The sequence below is a fragment of the Cladosporium halotolerans genome (genome assembly GCF_011745625.1).
Source record: "Cladosporium halotolerans strain TM138-S3 chromosome Unknown Sca30, whole genome shotgun sequence".
Taxonomy (NCBI): Eukaryota; Fungi; Ascomycota; class Dothideomycetes; order Cladosporiales; family Cladosporiaceae; genus Cladosporium; species Cladosporium halotolerans.
In genome coordinates, this window is record NW_027191481.1 from 1 (window position 1) to 17,603 (window position 17,603).

At 55.4% G+C, this 17,603-nt stretch overlaps 7 protein-coding genes across 7 annotated transcripts; 4 read left to right on the top strand and 3 right to left on the bottom strand.

Annotated features, from left to right (window-relative positions):
- Positions 1-1,012: 1,012 nt before the first annotated feature.
- WHR41_07330 (uncharacterized protein) lies at positions 1,013-2,623 on the bottom strand (the record flags this gene model as incomplete). Its single annotated transcript, XM_069375935.1, has 2 exons — positions 2,163-2,623; positions 1,013-2,109 (listed from the first exon to the last, which is right to left on the bottom strand). The coding sequence occupies exons 1-2, from the start codon at positions 2,359-2,361 to the stop codon at positions 1,013-1,015; spliced, it is 1,296 nt and encodes a 431-aa protein (XP_069227021.1). The 5' UTR covers positions 2,362-2,623.
- A 964-nt stretch (positions 2,624-3,587) lies between these two features.
- On the top strand, positions 3,588-5,021 carry WHR41_07331 (uncharacterized protein; the record flags this gene model as incomplete). Its single annotated transcript, XM_069375936.1, has 1 exon — positions 3,588-5,021. One exon carries the CDS (start codon positions 3,588-3,590, stop codon positions 5,019-5,021), a length of 1,434 nt encoding a protein of 477 aa, XP_069227020.1.
- Positions 5,022-5,227: 206 nt separating this feature from the next.
- WHR41_07332 (uncharacterized protein) lies at positions 5,228-7,913 on the bottom strand. Its single transcript, XM_069375937.1, has 3 exons — positions 7,791-7,913; positions 5,960-7,728; positions 5,228-5,897 (listed from the first exon to the last, which is right to left on the bottom strand). Exons 2-3 carry the CDS (start codon positions 7,218-7,220, stop codon positions 5,317-5,319), a joined length of 1,842 nt encoding a protein of 613 aa, XP_069227023.1. The 5' UTR covers positions 7,221-7,728; positions 7,791-7,913; the 3' UTR covers positions 5,228-5,316.
- Positions 7,914-8,399: 486 nt separating this feature from the next.
- On the top strand, positions 8,400-11,847 carry WHR41_07333 (uncharacterized protein; the record flags this gene model as incomplete). Its single annotated transcript, XM_069375938.1, has 6 exons — positions 8,400-8,516; positions 8,563-8,842; positions 8,899-9,180; positions 9,236-9,954; positions 10,008-11,415; positions 11,472-11,847. 6 exons carry the CDS (start codon positions 8,400-8,402, stop codon positions 11,687-11,689), a joined length of 3,024 nt encoding a protein of 1,007 aa, XP_069227022.1. The 3' UTR covers positions 11,690-11,847.
- A 786-nt stretch (positions 11,848-12,633) lies between these two features.
- On the top strand, positions 12,634-13,524 carry WHR41_07334 (uncharacterized protein; the record flags this gene model as incomplete). Its single annotated transcript, XM_069375939.1, has 1 exon — positions 12,634-13,524. The coding sequence occupies one exon, from the start codon at positions 12,634-12,636 to the stop codon at positions 13,522-13,524; it is 891 nt and encodes a 296-aa protein (XP_069227018.1).
- A 205-nt stretch (positions 13,525-13,729) lies between these two features.
- WHR41_07335 (uncharacterized protein) lies at positions 13,730-15,682 on the bottom strand (the record flags this gene model as incomplete). The annotated part of the gene is made up of 1 exon (XM_069375940.1): positions 13,730-15,682. One exon carries the CDS (start codon positions 15,680-15,682, stop codon positions 13,730-13,732), a length of 1,953 nt encoding a protein of 650 aa, XP_069227017.1.
- Positions 15,683-15,999: 317 nt separating this feature from the next.
- WHR41_07336 (uncharacterized protein) lies at positions 16,000-17,383 on the top strand. Its single transcript, XM_069375941.1, has 4 exons — positions 16,000-16,242; positions 16,334-16,567; positions 16,681-17,036; positions 17,098-17,383. Exons 1-3 carry the CDS (start codon positions 16,078-16,080, stop codon positions 16,723-16,725), a joined length of 444 nt encoding a protein of 147 aa, XP_069227016.1. The 5' UTR covers positions 16,000-16,077; the 3' UTR covers positions 16,726-17,036; positions 17,098-17,383.
- The last annotated feature ends 220 nt before the right edge of the window (positions 17,384-17,603 follow it).

The window sequence follows — 17,603 nt, forward strand, 5'->3', positions numbered from 1 at the left end:
GGGGGGGGGGGGATGGGAGCTGGCGCTGCTACGGCTACGGCTACTGTGCGTACGCGCAGCTGTGGTGGTACCTTGGGTGGACGTGAGCTGTTTGGGATCTGATTGAGTAGACGACGGGGTTATCGTGGAGGTTTTGTTGACGGGGATCTTGATTGCTCATGAAAGAGACTAGGTAGCTGGTGATAAGGCGTCGCCGCTCGAGCAATGCGGTGTTTGTTCGGCCTGCAGTGTAGGTAGGTAGGTGTCTCCTTCGATTGATCATTCATTCACCCCTCGTCGCCTACCGACACCCGTCTCTCCGTAGATACAATCGACCTATTTCCCACATGCAGTCCGCCTATCGCAGCTGATCCCTGTGCGAGCCGCAAGTGCGGTGGGATGCCCGCGTAGTCTCGCGTCTTGACGCGGTTTCACGTGACCGACCGGGAACTCCAAAAAAAAAGTACTCGACGGCAGCAGCTTGATTTTGCCATTTTTGTTGGATTCGATTCGATTCAGGTCTCAGTTCCAATGTGATGACTCGTACACTGTACAAACCCTCATCTTCCACAGTAATATAACGGCATCGCCTCTCCCTTTCCTCTCCCTCTCTTTTCCGAAATAATGCCTAAAACGCCGCTTCGATCCGATCCTGGGTATCTCTATAGCGTCTTCGCATTCCCAAATTGTTGGCGTTCGTTCGCCGCGGTAATGATATGACAGTAGAATAACATCGTCCCGCCACTCTTCGTCTCGTGCTCATTTATTGTAGAGCCAGAGCTAGCCAGAATTTTGATGTGCACCGCGCGCTTGTGCGGTGTGTATTCTTTCTGGCTTCGAATGCCTTTGCCGGACGTTCTCTGTCGGTGTTGGTTCTTTTCCCGTCAGTTAAAAGTTTCCTCAAACCCTCCCGTCTCAGCAGGCGGTCGTCTGAAAGTGATGGCGGGCTCCCCGTCCGGCTGCTGTTGGGGATTGTAGACCAGAGCCGTCGTGCTCCAGTTTAAGAAAAATCCGATGATCCAGCGTCCCCCTCCTACGCAGTCGCAAGACAATCGTCCAACACCCCCATCAACGCATCCGTATCCGCCGTCGACCCGCCCTGCCATCCCCACTCGTCCTCATCCACAATCATCGGATCGCCACCAACCTCCTCGCCCGCCCCGCCCTTCTTCGCTCCCCCACCATTAACCATGGCCCCCGGCCCCAGCCCGACGTCCGGATACTGACTCAGCATAATCGACTCCGACAAAAACGGCTCGTGCCTGAAATACCTATCCTGCGCCCGCAGCGCCAGCCTCAAATCGTCCGCCCCCAGCGGCTCCCTCTTAAGCGCCAAATCCAGCTCGACCGGCAGCAGCCCCGCCGCGTTCCGCTGCAGCACGCCCCTCTCCACGTCCTCCTCCTCCCGCCTCAGCTGCCGCCTGAACCGCGCCGTCTGCACGCACCCTTCGCCGTTCGCCCGCGCGTGCCCGCACAGCTGCCCCAGCAGCTCCTTGATGTAGACCTCGGCGGCCTGCTCGATCAGCTCCGCGCACGGAACCAGCGCCCCCTGCGCCCCGCCCGCCACGCCCTCCTCGTAGCAGATCGGCTCGATGCGGTTCTGCACGTCCGCCAGCGACGGGAACTCCAGGGTCTCGGCGGCCAGCGGCTGCGCGTACTTGCGCTGGATCTCGAGGTCCCAGTTCGTCTTGGCCAGGCTGGCGCCGGCCGCGGGCGCCGCGGGCGCGGCCGGCTGCTTGGGCGCCAGCTCGCGCTGGTACGCCTGCATGTCTTGCAGGGCGCCGTCTGCGCGCGCCTGCGCGTCGCCCTTGAGGGTTTTGATGCGCCGCCGGTCGCGCGCGTGCAGCGCCATGACTTCGCGCTTGAGGCGCTCTTCGGCTTTGTCGTTGGCGCCGATGGCGCCGGCGGCTTTGGAGGCGGAGGTGGGCTTGTCGGTTGCGACGACCCAGGGGGCCACTTCGGAGGGGGGAGGGTCGCGCTGGATGTTGGCGTAGAGGCATGCTATGAGGGTGTTGTGGAGGTGGAGCGTTGAGAGGGGGGAGGTGGTGGAGTTGGTGGATGTTATGACTGAGGGAGCGGACGAGAGCAGTGGCTGGAGCACCCAGCTTAGCTCTGCTTGGCTGAGTTGGCCTTGATGTACGTTAGTATTTGTTCCTCTTGCGAATGTAGATGCAAAGGCTCACCGAGTGCGAATGCATTGACCGCAGCCTTGTAGTCCGGCCATTGGTGTCCGAGAGCCGCCTTGAGCTGCGTGTAGATCGACTCAAGGTCGACACGCGGGACGGGTATCTTTCCATTTTTATTGAGCGCGGAAGAAGGTGTGACCGGTGCCTTGGTGGTCAGAGTCGGGGATATCGCGATAGATAGGTCGGCGGGATTCATGGTGGGCGAGTAGGGCTACCGGCGCAATCTCACGTGTCCCTCGGTGGTGACATGAGGAGGCCGAGAGCGCGCGGGGTCGGTGTTGTCGTAGAGGATTCGTAGATAATGTTGTCGTGCGCGGAGGGTCCGACAGAACAACTAGAGGGCGACTTGCGCGAGATGCGACAGAGCAATGTTGTGCGATGCGCCCAAGGGCGGGCGTACCTGTTGCCAGAGGTGAGCTCGCGGGACATCAGGCGTCGGCGTGATGCGAAGGCTGGCGGCGGGCGTTTAGCCTTCGCGGGGAGAGCCGCTTCCCGAAGAGCCGCATGTGGATGCCTGAGGTGTGAAAGACAAGCATCGGGTTGTTCCTACGCCAGGTACCAGGCAGTGGGTAGCGAGCATGCAGGAATATTTACAGGCATATAAGTTGCGAGCATCAGGACCTCTCGACTACGAAAATGCCCTCCATTGCATTTGTGCAAACGAACACAGGCCAACTTTCACACCACAACCCACACAGAGCTTGCGCTGCGAACTGGTGCTGTTCTGACTTCCCGTGGCTGATCAGCCGTTGCGCCTCGTGCAACCTTCTGTGGCATTCAAAGTATGTCAAGTTAAACAAACTCTCTCCTCATGTGCAACACTTTACGATTCCCCCACAACACAGCGATGCGCGCCCACTGCACCAGCCTGGCGACACATGCGACAGGCTGCGCGGCGCAAAGAAGAAGTCGCGAAGCTTTGATCAAGGCGATTGCCGGAGCGGCTTGCGCGTACGCGACGCCGTTGGATGGGCCTAGCGGCTGATCGTGCAGGCTACTCCTGCGGACAAACGCAGATCCCTGTCGTCACTGCCCGAACAGGCGTGCTGTACGAGATCTTTCGAACACTCATTTCGAACAATACGGAGGGCCGCGCAGGAAGGTTTGCTCGCTGTTTCTACCTAGGTAGCCCGCTCCTTCAATAAACCATTGGCAATCTCACTGCTGTAATTCTGCCTCTCCCAGCCCTTGCCGGTGCCTCCATCGCACAGCAAGGAACACAGTGACAACCTGCGACGTCGCTCAGACGCCTCTCAACCCGCAGCTTACGTTGCTGTCGAACCGCGTTTGTGCTCCTGCGCCCTGCAATCCCCCCGCTGGCCAGGGCTGGACATCCAAGGAGTCGCAGTCCTCTGGTCATGACTGTTTAGCTCTTCTCTCTTCCTACCATCGTCCATCGTTCATGCGCCTCTATCCGCCATCATGAACGCGAGCTGCAATCGCGCCTTGACGCTACCCCGCCTGACCCTCGCTTTCCTCATCATTCTGGCCGTATACCTTTTCCGGGACTCATGGATACCTGCAGACAGCCCGTACAGCATCCATGCGCCAGTACCTCAACCTGACGTGCAGCAGTCTGACACGACTGCCGAGAAAACAAGTGACTCGGTGAAAAAGCCTCAGGATGACGACTGCCGCAGCATGCCGGGTGCAGACAATGTGCTTATCCTGCTCAAGACTGGCGCAACGGAGATCTACGAGAAGCTGCCGACCCATTTTATGACCTTGTTCAAGTGTGCTCCGCACTACATGATCTTCTCGGATCTTGCCCAGGACTACGCGGACTTTCCTATTCGAGATGCCATTGCTCCTGTCAGCAAGCAGTTCCGTGAGCAACATGAGGACTTCACTCTGTACAGAAAGCTGCAGCAGTATCAGCGTGAAGGCCAAGACACGAGCAAGCTAAAGGGTGGTGAAGGGTGGAACCTGGACAAGTGGAAGTTCTTGCCGCTGCTCTTCGAAGCCTTCGAATCCGCCCCGCCGAACATAGACTGGTTCTTCATGATGGAGGCCGACACGAGCGTTTCCTGGACCAACCTGCTACAGTGGCTGAATACCATGGACGCCAGTGACCCGATATATGCCGGCTCACAGAACGTCATCGGCGGCACCGAATTCGCCCATGGAGGAAGTGGAGTGTTGCTGTCCCGTCAAGCGGCAAAACAATTGCAAGAGACGCGCGAGCAAGAAGGGAAAGAAAAATACAACAAGCGCTGGGAGGAAACGACCAGCTCCTCCTGCTGCGGCGACGAAGTGCTCGCCCGCGCTCTGCTCGAAGCCGACGTCCCCATGAAGCCCGCGTGGCCTCTGATCCAAGGAGAAACCGTCGCGACCGTCGATTTCACCAAGAACCACTGGTGCACCCCCGCCATCACCTGGCACCACGTCACGCCGCTCGAGATCGATGCGCTCTGGCAATTCCAAGCCGACTGGACCGAAGACCACGGCTGGGACACGCCCTACCTGTTCCGCGACATCTTCGACCACTTCATCGACAGCCACATCACTTTCAACCGCCACGCGTGGAACAACCTCTCGCAGGACAGGAAGCTGGTCGCGCGCTCCATCGCCTCGGACGACGACATCGATATCTCGAGGCTCAGCCAGCTCGAGCAGAAGGCCGTCGAGAGCGAAAGTGGGTGCGAGGCGGCTTGCGCACGTGATCTGCACCGGAAGTGTGTGCAGTGGATGTTTTCGCCTGGCCGGTGCTACTTGGGCCAAGTGGTGCGGTTCGGTAAGACCGATGAGAGGGAAGGCGAGTCTTGGATTTCGGGGTGGAATTCGCAGCGTGTTGCGAAGCACAAGGCGCAGCTTGGGACGTGTAAGAAGGTTGACTGGAAGGATGGTGAGTCGTGAAATTGAGCGGAACTTTGTACGAGACTTGGAAGAGGTTTGGGCCGTCGTCAAGAAGTTGTACTTTCGGCGATGTGCCTACATCGTTAGTTTCATCGCAATTCCAAGTGCTGGAAGCGAGTCGGTGGGCATACACACAGGGTGGCTGTCACTTGACACTCACTGATTGGGTCATCATAAGGGTTGACAGCTGAGCAGGCGCTGGTGGATATCTGATCGTTCAAAAGCTTTTCCTTCCTTCTGTATACTATCTATCCAGAAAGCCTTCCAAAGCAACTCGCACCCCTCTTCCATTCAATCACGTAACATGCTCCTTCTCGACCTCCTTCGGAATCCTCACCGCAACCCCCGTAATCACCGCCCCCGCCAGCGCAGCCGCCAGCGCAAACCACCACGCAGCCCTCAACCCCTCCAGCCCAATCGTCCCGTCCGGCAACGCATCCACCTCCGCGGCAATCGTGTCCCCCACAGACGTCATGATCGCGCTCGACAGATTCTGAATCGTCACCAGCAGACTCCCCGCGCTCCCCTGGTAGCTGCGCGGCACGTTGCTCGTGATGAAAATCGACGCCGCCGCGAACGACATGTCCGGCCCGAAGGTCGCGAGCGCGATCCCCGGCATGCTGAGCGCCCAGTAGGTCGTCGAGGGCCGGTTGCCGAGGAAGAAGGCGGGGCCCAGGCCGAAGGCCACCATCGAGACCATGTAGATGTAGTGGCCGGGGATTTTGTGCAGGAGCTTGGCGACGAGGAAGGTCGCGAGCACGCCCATGAGGGCGTTGGGGAGCAGGTAGAGGGCTACGGTTAGGGCAGATTTCGACTGGATGTTGAGGAAGAACTGCATGGCGTAGAATTGCCAGGCGCCGACAAAGCCGCCGAATCCTGGTGCGTGTTAGTAGGGGTTTTGGGAGAGGAGTTGGGGATGCGGTGCGGTCGTTGCTTACCTAGGAAGTAGGCTGCCATGAGAGGTGCGAAGCCTGGAGTTTTCCAGAGCGAGTTTGGGATCAGTGGGCGGTGGACTTTGTGCTCGACGACAAAGAAGGTCGCCAGTAGAACAGCGCCGACAATGATCAGGACGTATGTGTACGGAGACCACTTGGCTACGGTACCCTGTGTCAAGCCAAAAAGGAGACAGATGCAGCCAGAAGTTGCGAAGATAGCGCCCTTCCAGTCGAAATCGCGAATAGTAGGAGCATCAACGCCCACTGTATCAGCGACCGGCTTCAACGGAGGGATCGTAAAGTAAGCCGCAGCAGCACAAAGACCGCAGAGGATCGCGTTCGAGCCAAAGATCCATTCCAAATGGTCAGTCAGGGCGCCGCCTTGGATCGCACCTAGCCAGAAACCGAAAGGCGCCATCGCGGCCATGGCGCTGAAGACACGAGTTTTGCGGAGGCCTGGTGCGTACACTCGGCCCAAGATGCTCATGCTGCCGGAGACTACGACACCAACTGCGAGACCTTGCATGGCTCGCATGAAGAAGAATAAGGGGCTGCGAGCGGGTGTGAGGCTGAAGGCGCCGATGACGTTCCAGATCGTGAGCCAGACGAAGGCCGCCACCACTACCATTCTGGGTGGCATCAGATCAGAGAGCGAGCCGGACAAGATGACACTCAAACCCAACGCTACAAGGTAGCTTCCCACAAGCCAAGGCAGCTCGCCGGCTTGGATCCCCAGTGCTGTTCTAAAAGCCTGCTGGTTTACGTTGATGTTTCCTTGGAAGAAACTGAAGAATAGCTGGCCACTGCTGCAAACCAGGACGAAAATGATTTCGGTAGTCAGGCTGGCCAACTCTGGTGGCCGGCCTTTGGATCCACTAGGTGCTCCCGGACCTTGTTCAAGGCCTGCATTGTCGGCCGGCGGGATCTGACTTCGGTTTGTCTGCGTTTGGTACAAGCCTTCGAGCGCATCTCCCATGTGACTGCGGGTTTGCGTCAGGCTTTCCATAGGATAGGACTCTTCTCCAGTGCGAACGGTGCCATTCTTTCCTAACGAGCGATTGTGAGATGCCAGGAGAGGGGTAGGAGTTTGTGCACCAGATGGCGGCTCATCGAATGACGTCCTGGTCGAGTATGGCACATTTGATGGATCAAGGTTGCCGCTTCTGCCTTGTTCAGCGCCATACACGCCAATGTCGGCTGAAGGACGGGTGTCGGAATGCGAGACGGTAGGACGCAGCTCCGCAGAGAACCCTGGGGTAGACATGATGACGGGTAGCAATGGGCGGCCGAACGGGCACACCTCGATGCGTGCAATTGAAAGAGTACTAGGCGATGAAGACAAAGAGACTTTGGTTGGTATTGGATCAAACCTACATAGTTATGATGCCCTACGATCGGCATTTGATCACCGAAGCAGTGACTCTGTGGTCTTTGATAAAGGTTTTCGGTGTCGGTTCTCACCTGCACGATGCATCTTTTCTGACGCTGAGGTGTGGCGGAAACCCAAAAGCGGGCATGCCGCGAGTGGATTCAGGGTCTCTTTGGGGGATTCGTCCGCCCCACGACCCACGCACGCATTGCTACGGCCGATGCCGACGGCGGTGAGCGGTATCCGACGTGACGCTGTCGTTGCTGTGATCACGGACGTGTGCTTCTGTTTCGGTCATTGAGTGATGGAGTGCACCGACGCTGCCACTTCACCACGAGCTCTGAGGCTCCTGGGCAAACGCCGCTCAAGCCCGACCCTTCTACACACCGTGTCGTAAGTGAAGCTGAGGTTCGGTTCAGCAAGAGATCGATACATCACAGGAGACGTGAGGCTCTTGTCACTCACCTTTCAAATCATGGCAGAATGTCGTCGTTGGAGTAAAACGGCCAGCCGACGGGCACAAACGCCACGCAGGGCACCGCATCGGCAGCGCTGTAACCGTGGATCAAACCAGATTGAACGGATCACGAGAACGATGCTTCTTCAGAAGCTAGGAAACGGAGTCGTCGTGCGTTGCGTCATGTGTTGGTCTGCATTCGGTATAAAGAGAACCTCATGCAAGCCGGGCGTTGGCAGCAGATTCTCCGTTCCCCGCTCGACCGCAGTCTCGAGATCCGTCAATCGCACAACGAAAGCTTTCTTGCTAGGCTCTTTCAATCTTTAACCTGCTGTATGATGCGTCGTATTCAAGTCAGGAGCATGGCAGACTTCGGGATCCCCACCTCTGGGCGTCCACAAGCGACCTGGCGTCCTTCATCATTTCTGCTTCAGTTCCCCGGAACTATGGATGAATTGTATTCTTGCCCTATATCAGGGCTGTCTTGCAGCGGAAAGGAATAGGCTCAATGATACCGCTGATCACACATATAGCCGCTGGTAAGTACAAATGCGTGATGTCGGGACGGAACGCGAAAACCGCAACGCCCTAGCGGCTCTGCATTCAAATCCGCGACAATGCTCTGGCAATCATTTACCATAACGGCAGCCTTATGCTGCCAGACTGTCTTTGGACTTGCCCTACATGACCATCAGACAACCACTCTGTCAAACAAGCGACAAATAGACGACCTCGTAAGGGCATTCGACGCATCCTTCCGACGGTGTTAACATTAGACAGGTGACCTGGGACGAGCATTCGCTATTCGTTCGTGGAGAACGCATCTTCCTCTACTCTGCGGAATTCCATCCTTGGCGACTACCAGTGCCAGATCTGTGGGTCGATGTTCTTCAGAAGATCAAAGCTCTTGGCTACAATGGCGTCTCATTCTATGTTGACTGGGCTCTATTGGAAGGCAGCCCAGGAAACTTCTCTGCAGAAGGTGCCTTAGGATACGAGGCATTCTTCTCCGCTGCCGAAGAAGTTGGCTTGTATCTCATAGCTCGTCCAGGACCCTACAGTAAGCTATCTTTAATCTGATTTCTGGCCACGCCCAACGAGTATTGACTATTTTAGTAAATGCCGAGGTTTCAGGTGGAGGGTTTCCAGGCTGGCTCTCCCGGACATCAGATATTCTGAGGACTAATGAGACTGGATATCTCGACGCAACGCAGAACTACGTCTCTCACATCGGCAGAATCATCGCAGAGGCCCAGATCACCAACGGCGGCCCTATTGTTCTTTTCCAACCCGAAAATGAGCTAACATTCGGTGCGCCTTGGGTGAAGTGGCCGGATGTTGAATATATGGAAGCTGTGAATCAACAGTTCCGGGACACTGGGATTGTGGTACCATTCAGTAGGACTTCCGTACCATTATCACCCCAAGAGAAGCCCGCTAACAAACGGAACAGTCAACAACGAGGCTGCTGCAATTGGTCTATTTGTTCCAGGAGAGCCTGGTGGTCCAGATATCTATGGTCATGACAATTACCCTGGTGGCTGGAATTGCTCCGATCCTACCAACTGGACACAGTCAAACCTCCCGACAAACTTCCGTCAACTTCACCTTGAGCAAAGCCCGAATACACCTTACAGCATCCTCGAATTCCAGGGTGGTGCTCTAGACTCTTGGGGTGGTCCAGGATTAGATGGATGTGCCGCGCTGATCAACTCCGAATTCCAGAGGGTCTTCTTCAAGAACAACTTCGGCAATGGTATTACCATCTTCAACATTTACATGACTTACGGTGGCACAAACTGGGGAAACCTTGGTCAGTCTGGCGGTTATACCTCGTACGACTATGGTGCAGCTATCAGGGAAGATCGAACGCTCACGCGCGAAAAGTACTATGAAGCGAACCTCATCGCACAATTTGTGGTATCTTCACCGGCATATTTAAGCGCAACTCCAGCGAACTTGACGAACTCATCTTACGCAAGCACGTCTGCGATCACTACAACACCCATATTCGGGGACCCAACGAACTTCTATATCGTTCGCCATTCGAACTACACGACGCTGGCTTCCACCTCTTATTCTTTTACGGCGTCGACGAAGGCAGTTGGCAATGTGACGATTCCGCAGCTTGGTGGCACCTTGACTCTCAATGGTAGAGACTCTAAGACACATGTTAGTATGATCGTCTTTACAGAACATGAGATCTCACTGACTGTCTTCGCCAGGTTACCGACTATGACGTGCGCGGCATCAATCTGATCTATTCATCTGCAGAGATCTACTCCCATGCGAAGACGGGCAAGAAACGAATCCTTCTGCTCTACGGCCTAGCGGGCGAGACCCATGAGCTCGCCTTTGCCTCGCGCCTGGGAAGGCCCACGGTGGAAGGTGGCTCAGTCAAGATTGCCAGAAGAGCTTCCATGTACGTCGTGCAGTGGACGGTAACGGCCGAGAGAAAGGTCTTGCATTACGGCGACGACATTGACGTATACCTACTGTGGCGAAACGATGCGTTCAACTACTGGACCTTGGAGTTGGAATCTCCCGCTCCAATTGGTAACTACACATCCCCACAGAAAGACCTGGTCATTGCAAAGGCTGGATACCTCCTGCGTACTGCCTCAGTATCTGGATCCTCGCTATACCTTACTGGCGATGTGAATGCAACTACGACTTTGGAAATCTTGGCCAGTCCAACTAAAGTCAGGAACGTGTACTTCAACGAGAAGAAGCTGCGTGATGTTAAGTCCAGCCACGGCCGCTTGACTACCAAGCTGGAATACAAGCGACCTAATCTGAAGCTTCCAGATCTTTCACAGTTACGCTGGAAGTATGTTGATTCCCTGCCAGAGGTTGGAGATGAGTACGATGACTCCGCATGGGAGAGCGCAAGCAACACCGAAACGAACAACACTGTTCGCGACGACGCCGGTAATGTTTTCGAGTTAAAAACACCTACCTCTCTAATTGCGAGTGACTACGGATACCACACAGGATCACTCATCTACCGCGGCCACTTCGTCGCCAATGGTGACGAATCATCGCTCTACCTTTCCACCACCGGCGGCCTGGGCTTTGGTCACTCAGTCTGGATCAATGGCAACTACGTCGGCTCCTGGATCGGCAACTCCACTGCACGTAGCTACAATCAAACACTGTCAATGTCACCAGATCTCGGGCTGGAGAAGGGCGCTGAGCACGTGATCACCGTCGTCATTGACCACATGGGCATGGAGACTAATTGGACTCCTGGCTTAGACTTCATGAAGACACCGCGCGGCATCATCGACTATGAGCTGTCTGGCCACCCACAGAGCGACATAGGCTGGAAGCTCACGGGTAATCTCGGAGGTGAGGTTCACCTCGACCAGACTCGCGGACCGTTGAACGAAGGGGGCTTCTACGCTGAGAGGCAAGGCTACCACCTACCTCAGCCTCCAACCAAATCGTGGCAGCGTGCTTCACCACTGGATGGTATTGAAGGGCCTGGCATTGCTTTGTACAGTACGAGCTTCAAGCTAGACCTTCCCAAAGGTTACGATGTGCCTTTGAGCTTCGTTTTCGGTAACTCAACAAGCGGTCAGAAGTACCGCGCGCAGCTCTATGTTAACGGCTGGCAGTTTGGGAAATACAGTAAGTCTTCCTCTCCCCGTGCCTATCAATCCTCCTTGAGTGACTAAACTGTGTAGTCAATCATCTTGGCCCGCAGACCAAATTCCCTGTCCCAGAAGGTATCCTCGACTACAATGGCGAGAACTATGTTTCTGTCACCTTATGGGCTCAGCAGACTGAGGGCGCGAAACTGGATGGCTTCAAGCTTGTTGCAGACACTGCGATCCAATCTGCTTACAGGAAGCCTAGATTGAGCTGGAGTGATGTCTGGGAGAAGAGAGAGGGAGCTTATTGAGATTGATTCACTTCTTTGAACGGACCTTTCGAGATACTAGCTCATGGGTATCATTCTCGTAGTGCCGATGCGATCCAAGGTACATAGTGCTATTCTACGATTTCGAGCCAACGCAGATATCATAGACAAATCAAGCTGCTTCGTTCTCGGTTCCAGCAGGCCATAAAATCCTCTTCACCCCAAGTCCAACAGGCACTCCAACGACCACCGCACCACCCACGATCAGCCATTTGACAACGCCTCTCGCCTGTGCACGATGTTCCTCACTCATGGTTTCTCCTTCCTTTCGCATGTGCTCCATGCCTTCTTTCGTGGAGGAAAGCTCCGAGATGAGATGACCGAATGATGAATTGCCAAGCGAAGGTTTGTGTTGTGCTGAAGCCCATGAGGACTCATCGATAGGTCCACTCTTCTTTGATGGAGTTTGAAGAGGCGAGATAGATGAAATTGAACGGACGCCATGATATTGCACAGGCTGTGGTATGCAGAGATGACGAGGCCTTGAGAGACCGCTCATGAGAGGTCGGAGTTTCGTCTGCATTATCTGTTCAGATAGTTCGCAGGTATTCAATATTTCTGTTTTATTTGTTTAGATCCTTTTCCACTTTTTCACGATGATTCGATATCAATGCTGGTCGAGCAGTCTGATGAAAGAGAGCATGGAGAGTTAATGACGCCTGCGACAATGTTCATCCGATTCTCACCCGAGATATCTCCAACAACAGCGCCCTTCAACATCAGCCGCAGTATTTCTCAGCAAAGTGGCAGTCATCGCGACAATAACATCATCTCCTTGGTTTTGTGCGAGAAATTATAGATCGATGCAATTCTTCCCACTGGACTTGGAAACCCGCTGAATGAACATCATCGCCACTGGCATCCGGCCGAGATTTGCCTCGATTCCCAACAAGACTCTCCTGTGCAATAAACACATTTTCAGGACAATGGCGACCACCGCCAGCGACTCTCCGCGCAAGCTGCGCATTCTAATGCTCCACGGATACACGCAATCAGGTCCTCTCTTCCACGCCAAAACAAAAGCCCTCGAAAAGTCTCTCGCCAAAGCCTTCCCCGCCGCTCCAGCACAGGGCCACCTTGCCACTCACCCCGGCGGAATCGAACTACACTATCCCACAGCGCCAATCAAGCTTTCCTACTCCGACATCCCTGGAGCCGCAACCGATCTCGAGGGCGACGACTCGCCCGAAGCCTACGGGTGGTGGCGTCGCAAAGGCGAGGGCGAGCCGTACACGTACGAAGGCATGGACCGCGGCCTCGCGACGATTGCCGAAACGATGCAGCGCGACGGACCTTTTGATGGCGTGATTGGCTTCTCGCAGGGTGGCGCGGCCGCCGGCATGGTTGCTGCGCTCCTGGAAGATGGTCGCCGGGCGGCGTTCGAGGCTGCGCAGTCGAAGGGTGGCATGCGGTTTCCGGACTCGTTCACGCGGGATTCTGGCTACATCGAGGAAGCGGTGCAGGCGCCGCTCAAGTTTGCCGTTTCGTATTCCGGTTTTGGCGCGAGTACGAATGCAATGTACCAGGCGTTCTATGAGCCGTTGATTGAGACGCCAATGATGCATTTTCTGGGCTCGCTGGATACAGTTGTGTCTGAGGAGCGGTCGTTGAGGTTGGTGGAAGCATGTAAGGATGGCAGAGGAAAGGACGGTAAAGTGCAAAGGGTTGTCTATCATCCTGGCGGCCACTTTTTGCCGAGCAGTCAAAAGCAGTATGTTGCTGCATTGGTTGCGTTCATCCGGGAGGTCATGAGCGAGCAGGCGGGATCAGCGCAGAAGAAAGAGGAGCGCGTGGAAGACATGGATCTTCCATTCTAGTGAAATTTTTCAAGTGTGATTGAGGTAGCAGAGCGCGGCGTCGAGATCATAAGAGTATACAAGTATAGATGAGTGGCCTTGCTTGGCCAAGTTCGCTTGCTAAGTGATTACCGCTAAACGCTGGGCATCGAAAAAACATTAGGATTACTGGCCCGTGGGAATATGTATGGGCTTGTATGTGTACATAAAACTGCTAGACCTGGTCTCATCGAGCAGGCAGCTGTTGCATCTCAACGCTGTATCTGCCACGGCCCGCCTTCCTGTCCTTCAGCGTACTTGTGTTGCCGAAACGCATATCGCCTTCAAGGTAGGGAGCCTTGAATTGCATGTAGCTGGACATGCGCGGGCGCACAAGGACAAAGTACCAGTTCTTAAACCAACTCTGAAGGGCAAACGGTCGGTAGCGATCCTTCTTTGCAAACTTCTTGCTGTTGATATATTCGCGGGTGGTCTCGCCGCGGGCCATCAAGAAGACATGGTAGGCTGTCAAGCAAGCCGGGAAAAGGAACGCCAAGCATCCGTAGATTATCATTGCGAATGCGACGCGCTCTGAGGTACCGCCTTGCGTGATTGCTTGACGGAAAGCCTGAGCTCCAAAATCCCAGGTGCCAAGCTCGTTGAGTGATGTATAGCGTGCGAGGTGGAGCACGGAGAAGACGATCAGCAGAATGGTCAAGATGGATGCTGCGACGATGAAGGAAAAGAAGTAGCGATAGTTGCGACGGCCTACACAGTTGTTGAGCCAGGCGCAGTGATGGTCATGTGTTTCCACGCATCCATCGCATTCGCGACAGTGGTGCGAACGTAGAGGCCGCCAAATCTTGCACGCATTACAGTACTTTTGAGGTACTTCCAATGCCGGAGCGTGCTGGGCACCTTCGAGGTCTCGTGCTGCTGCTGGCTTGGCGTTACGAACAGTAACCCAGTTGGTCGTCGAAGGACCTTGAACAAGTGGGTCGCGCTCCTCTTCCGGGTTGGGTGGGTGTGGGTGTAAATTTCGAGGTAGGATTCCAGGATCGGAAAGAGCAGAGCGGAGAAAAGAGCTCATCGTAAGGTAGAAAAGGTAGGCAAAGATAATCGGGAGAGCCGGGCTAACATTGTGCCACAAAAAGGGTGCGGAGAAAATGAAGAAGAGAACAGAAGGTAAGACGGCGAGAGTACCAGTGAAGACACAGAGCGGTTTGGCCTTGGCATTCATCAATCGCCCGCCAAGAAAGAAACACATGTTGCCGGCGTAGTATTCATGATTTTTGCCCTCTCCCTTTGGCGACTCTTTTGCTGAAAGAGGTGGTTTCGAGACCGCATTGGCTGGGGATGATGGCTCAGAGTGAAGCTGCTGATGGTGTTCTGATGGCCTCAGGCGGAGCGAGTCTCTGACCGACTTTGCGGGAGAGCGTGGCGTGCTGTTATGTGTGCCAGGAATAGGCAGTCCAGGTTGTACACGGAGGCTGGCCGGTTGACTTGGTTTAGTATTTAGAGGCGCCGTGCTGGTGCCGCTGGTGACGCTTATTGCGTTGTTGACATCTTGGGTTCCATCCGTCCCTCTGCTCACAGGGAGAGGGGGAGCGTCGTGCTCAGTTGCAGACGGGGTAGCGCCGTCCCGGAGTGTATTGACAGACGCATTGCTGTAGCGATGCGGCCGCTCTTCAATCGTGTTCCTCTGACCTCTCTGAGCCTGTAGCGTAACACTGCTCATAGGGTTTGCAAAACCAGAAGCCGTCAATGTCGGGACATGAGTCCTGTTGATCGAAGATGTAGGGCGATCCTGTTCACCACGTCTGCTTCCACTTGGACTCGCTATTGACGCTGCCAGGCCTCTCCGTGAAGGGGGCGGTTGTAATGAAGAGCGGACGCTGGCTCTTTGGGGAGGCTTCGTTCCGATACTGCTCGGCCTACTAGGTGGAAGGCCGGGCTCGCCGACTGGCCCAGTCACCGAAGGTACTTGGCTCTGTGATGCATTGGTACGTGTAGGTGTGGTAGGCGTTTGCGGTTCATGCGTAGCGCCAACCGAAGGCGCATTCGTAGTAGTGGTGCTTGCGGAGCCTGGGCGGCTGTCCGGGTTCGCTGATGGGTAAGGATCGGTGTCAAGGAAAGCAGGGAATGCAGATGTCTCAGTCATTTGGGTGTTGGAAGGATCGTCGGTGGTTTTGGGAGCCATGGCTGGGTATGATGCACAGATTCGTCTTGTTGCGGATTGAAGGTCGTGAAGCTGTTTTACCACGTCCTAGCGGTTTCGCAGTGCATCTAGCGCAGTCGCGCAGGCCGGATCAAGTCGCCGTATACACCCCCAGCCTCCATTAGCACGGGCGGTGCTTGCGTCGCGAGTCTTGCTCGGTCGGAGGAAGACACACCTCAGCTTAGGGGCTGCGCAAGGGCAAACAGATCCCGCTTCTTACCCTAACCCTGGTCCACGCCAAGCTCAGGCCGGCTCCGTCCCGGGAGCTTTCAGCGAGGCCTCGCAACGACTCCCGCATTCACGTCACGCAGTCGCACCATTCTCTCCCTCACTCTCCGCTCCAAACCCTCGCATCCGCCGAGACCAAATCTTCCGAAATGAACGTCTTCACCCGTAGAGCAGCTTTCGCCGCTGCCCGCGCCCCCGTGCGCACCACCCGCCGCCAGGCCTCCGGCGTCACCTCTGGCGCAGTCCCCAAGGAGGACAGGAAGGCCGATGCCAGCGCCGTCAAGAAGGGTGCCAAGCGCGACCCCGAGCTCTACGTACGCCTACCGAATATTTGTCGCGACCATTGAGCGGCTCATGCGCCGCTTCTGCTTTCAATGCGAAGACTGACCGGGCCGTGTTTCACAGGTCCTTCTTGCGATCATGTCTGGCGCTTTCGGTCTCGCCGGCTGGCACTTCAGCTCCAACCCCACCTCCTCCAGCAGCGAGAACAAGATTGGCAAGGCTGAGGGTACCGAGCCCTGGAAGACTGGCCGTGACGCCGCTTACCAGTACCACCCGCACGGCGACCCCAGCAAGGGCCGCAAGGACGCCCCCAGCGCCCTGAACGAGGTCATCATCCCGAACGTGAACCTGCCCAAGGTGAGTTTACCATTCGCTGAAACGGAGAGCACACGATCGCAAGAGAACGAGAGGAAGAGCGAGGACATTCTGGATTGGCTGTTAAGTGGAGAGTGGCTGACGTTTGGCTCCAGTCGCTTCACGAGAAGTACAACAAGTGGGGCAAGGAGGGCTTCTAAGTGCCTCATGTTTGAAAATACAAGATGTGTAAATATCAAGAGTTCCGAAGGCCGAATAGAGCGATTTCCTTTGTGTCGTAACACGACCGTACCCGATTATTTTCCACCTGTGACGAGGCAAATCTGGAGTTTCAACTCTACCTAGATATCTCGAGGTTCTTGCACCTCTCCCTCCAAGGAAGGACTCGCATGAACGGCGATGTAATTCGCTTACTTACAGGCGTGTTCTCATTCGCCCCAGCTCGGAAGCCTCGCTCTTAGCACCAGACGACGTCCAGACATGTCAACTGCTCTCGGTTGCAGCACTCATGGTGCGTTTCCGGATTGCGCCCCATTGCGAACGCTGTTCAAGGACTTACTTGATACTTGAAGTTCGCATTTCAATGACTTTCTTAATGCTTGAGGTTCGCTTGATACAGCAGTTCGAAGGCTCATAGTCCGCGTGAGTAAACGAATCGCAACTCGCAGCAAAAATCACTTGGGGAGGACTGGCATCGCTATCTCTCAGATCCTTGTGGGCGTCGAAGTGTGCTCTGTGACCGTGCAAACGCTATGATTGGTATCGATCGTTACGGAACAGGACGTGGATGTCATTGACTCACCGGGGCAGGCCAGCAGATAAGAGCCGCTACACAGGCCTTCCAATTCATGCTTACAATCCATTAGCATCGGGAATTGCCATGTGTAACGGAAAGTTGCTGGAATCGAAGACATGTAGGTATATATAGTTTACTCCACATGCAGTTTCTAATTCCGAAGATAAGGTAGCGATTAGCTTCATGGACACCTGCATTCTGTTTCGAAATGCAGGGTCTTCCAGTAGCTCATCTATGCAACGCTATCATTGAAGATTCATGTGATTCGCCGGTTCCGAACCG

Coding starts and splice junctions, on each gene's coding strand:
- WHR41_07336 (XM_069375941.1), top strand. CDS start 16,078: ATGAACGTCTTCACCCGTAGAGCAGCTTTCGCCGCTGCCCGCGCCCCC. Junction 16,243..16,333: donor AGCGCGACCCCGAGCTCTAC/GTACGCCTACCG, acceptor CGTGTTTCACAG/GTCCTTCTTGCGATCATGTC. Junction 16,568..16,680: donor CGAACGTGAACCTGCCCAAG/GTGAGTTTACCA, acceptor GTTTGGCTCCAG/TCGCTTCACGAGAAGTACAA.
- WHR41_07332 (XM_069375937.1), bottom strand. CDS start 7,220: ATGTCTACCCCAGGGTTCTCTGCGGAGCTGCGTCCTACCGTCTCGCAT. Junction 5,898..5,959: donor CATGGCAGCCTACTTCCTAG/GTAAGCAACGAC, acceptor AACACGCACCAG/GATTCGGCGGCTTTGTCGGC.